Source organism: Synchiropus splendidus, chromosome 17 (assembly GCF_027744825.2).
Source record: "Synchiropus splendidus isolate RoL2022-P1 chromosome 17, RoL_Sspl_1.0, whole genome shotgun sequence".
Taxonomy (NCBI): Eukaryota; Metazoa; Chordata; class Actinopteri; order Syngnathiformes; family Callionymidae; genus Synchiropus; species Synchiropus splendidus.
Genome location: NC_071350.1, coordinates 19,631,304 through 19,632,500, shown reverse-complemented (window position 1 = coordinate 19,632,500; position 1,197 = coordinate 19,631,304). Strand labels below are relative to the sequence as shown.

The 1,197-nt window shown below is 62.4% G+C and overlaps 1 protein-coding gene across 1 annotated transcript in view; it reads right to left on the bottom strand.

Moving 5' to 3' along the window:
• LOC128748626 (calpain-2 catalytic subunit-like) overlaps positions 1–1,197 on the bottom strand; it is a 3,944-nt gene extending 2,747 nt beyond the window's left edge. Inside the window, exons 1-4 of the mRNA XM_053847573.1 lie at positions 720–1,197; positions 397–484; positions 213–328; positions 21–154 (exon numbers count right to left, since the gene is read on the bottom strand). Of these exons, the coding sequence (XP_053703548.1) occupies positions 21–154; positions 213–328; positions 397–484; positions 720–956 (575 nt within the window). The 5' untranslated portion in view covers positions 957–1,197. The remainder of the gene's footprint in view (positions 1–20; positions 155–212; positions 329–396; positions 485–719) is intronic.

The window sequence follows — 1,197 nt, the reverse complement described above, 5'->3', positions numbered from 1 at the left end:
CCTCTTGTCAGAACACCTACTTGGCGTAGGCCTTCTCCAGCAGCGGCGCCCAGAACTCGCGCACGTCTTTGGGCTGCACCGAGATCAGGCGCTTGTTGATGGTCGGGAGGTGGTCGTCCACGACGACGTCCACCCACTTGCCGTACCTCCAGAACTGAACACAGAGAGCGTCAGTCAGCGCACCAGCTCCCGCTTACCTTCAGACGCCGCACCCTGAAGTGGAATATCCCTGGGTTGTTGTTGAAGGTCTGCTCCAGGGGCACCACCTGGGCCATCAGGCTCTTCTGGGACGTCAGGGTCCCCACGGCTGCCAGGAACCAGCAGTTATCTGCAGGAGCAGAAGGTCACAGAAGGGTCTGCGGGAGGCAGGCAGCAGAGCCGGACGCTGCTACGTACACACGTTCCCTTGAGCAAAGTCGTAGTGCGAGGCTCCAGCGGAGAAGAAGACGGGCTCGCCCGACACGTGGTTGGCCTTCAGGATCTCCTGCAGCACCAGAACACACAGTCAGGCAGGTCTTCAATGCACAGGTGAAAGAGAAGCAAGTTCCCCAGCCGCCCTCCGGCGATATGCTCCGTAGCGCACTGCAACAGTTGACGCTGCTGATGCCAAAGCTCTGAAGCAAGGCCTCAGACTTCACACCTACAGTGGTAAACTTGGACCAAGCCGTTTGGATCTAACCTCCTCAGGTTCTGGTGGTCAGAGGGCAGGACGAACTCACCGAGGGGCGGAGCCACTCCACGGCGTTGAGCTGAGCGCGGCTCATCCCCAGGTCCCCCAGCGAGCGGTTCTGCGGCGGGAAGTGCCGGTCCACGAACTGCGTCCTCCTCCGGAGGCAGCTGTCCCTCAGCTGCTCAAAGTCCTGGTGCTTGAAGTTGGCGGGGTTGGTGCGGCTGCCCTCGCTGCCTTCGCGGTAGCGCAGGTTGATGATGGAGGTGCAGCTTTCATGGTCGTGCATGGTGGCGGCGGTGGCGGCAGAGGAGGAGGCTCTGGAGCAGCTGTAGCAGAGGCAGAGAGGCGCACGCAGCCAGAGGGAGAGTGCGGCGCTGGGCAGGCAGGCCTTCCGCTTTATAGCCGTGCGCTGTTGCACAACAGCGGGGTCGGGAGGGACCCTCCCCGGAACGCAGCAAAAGCTTCAATTATGGGGGAGGAGGCAGCGAGAGGAGCCATGTCACCTGCCCCCTCACCTCCCCCCGGCA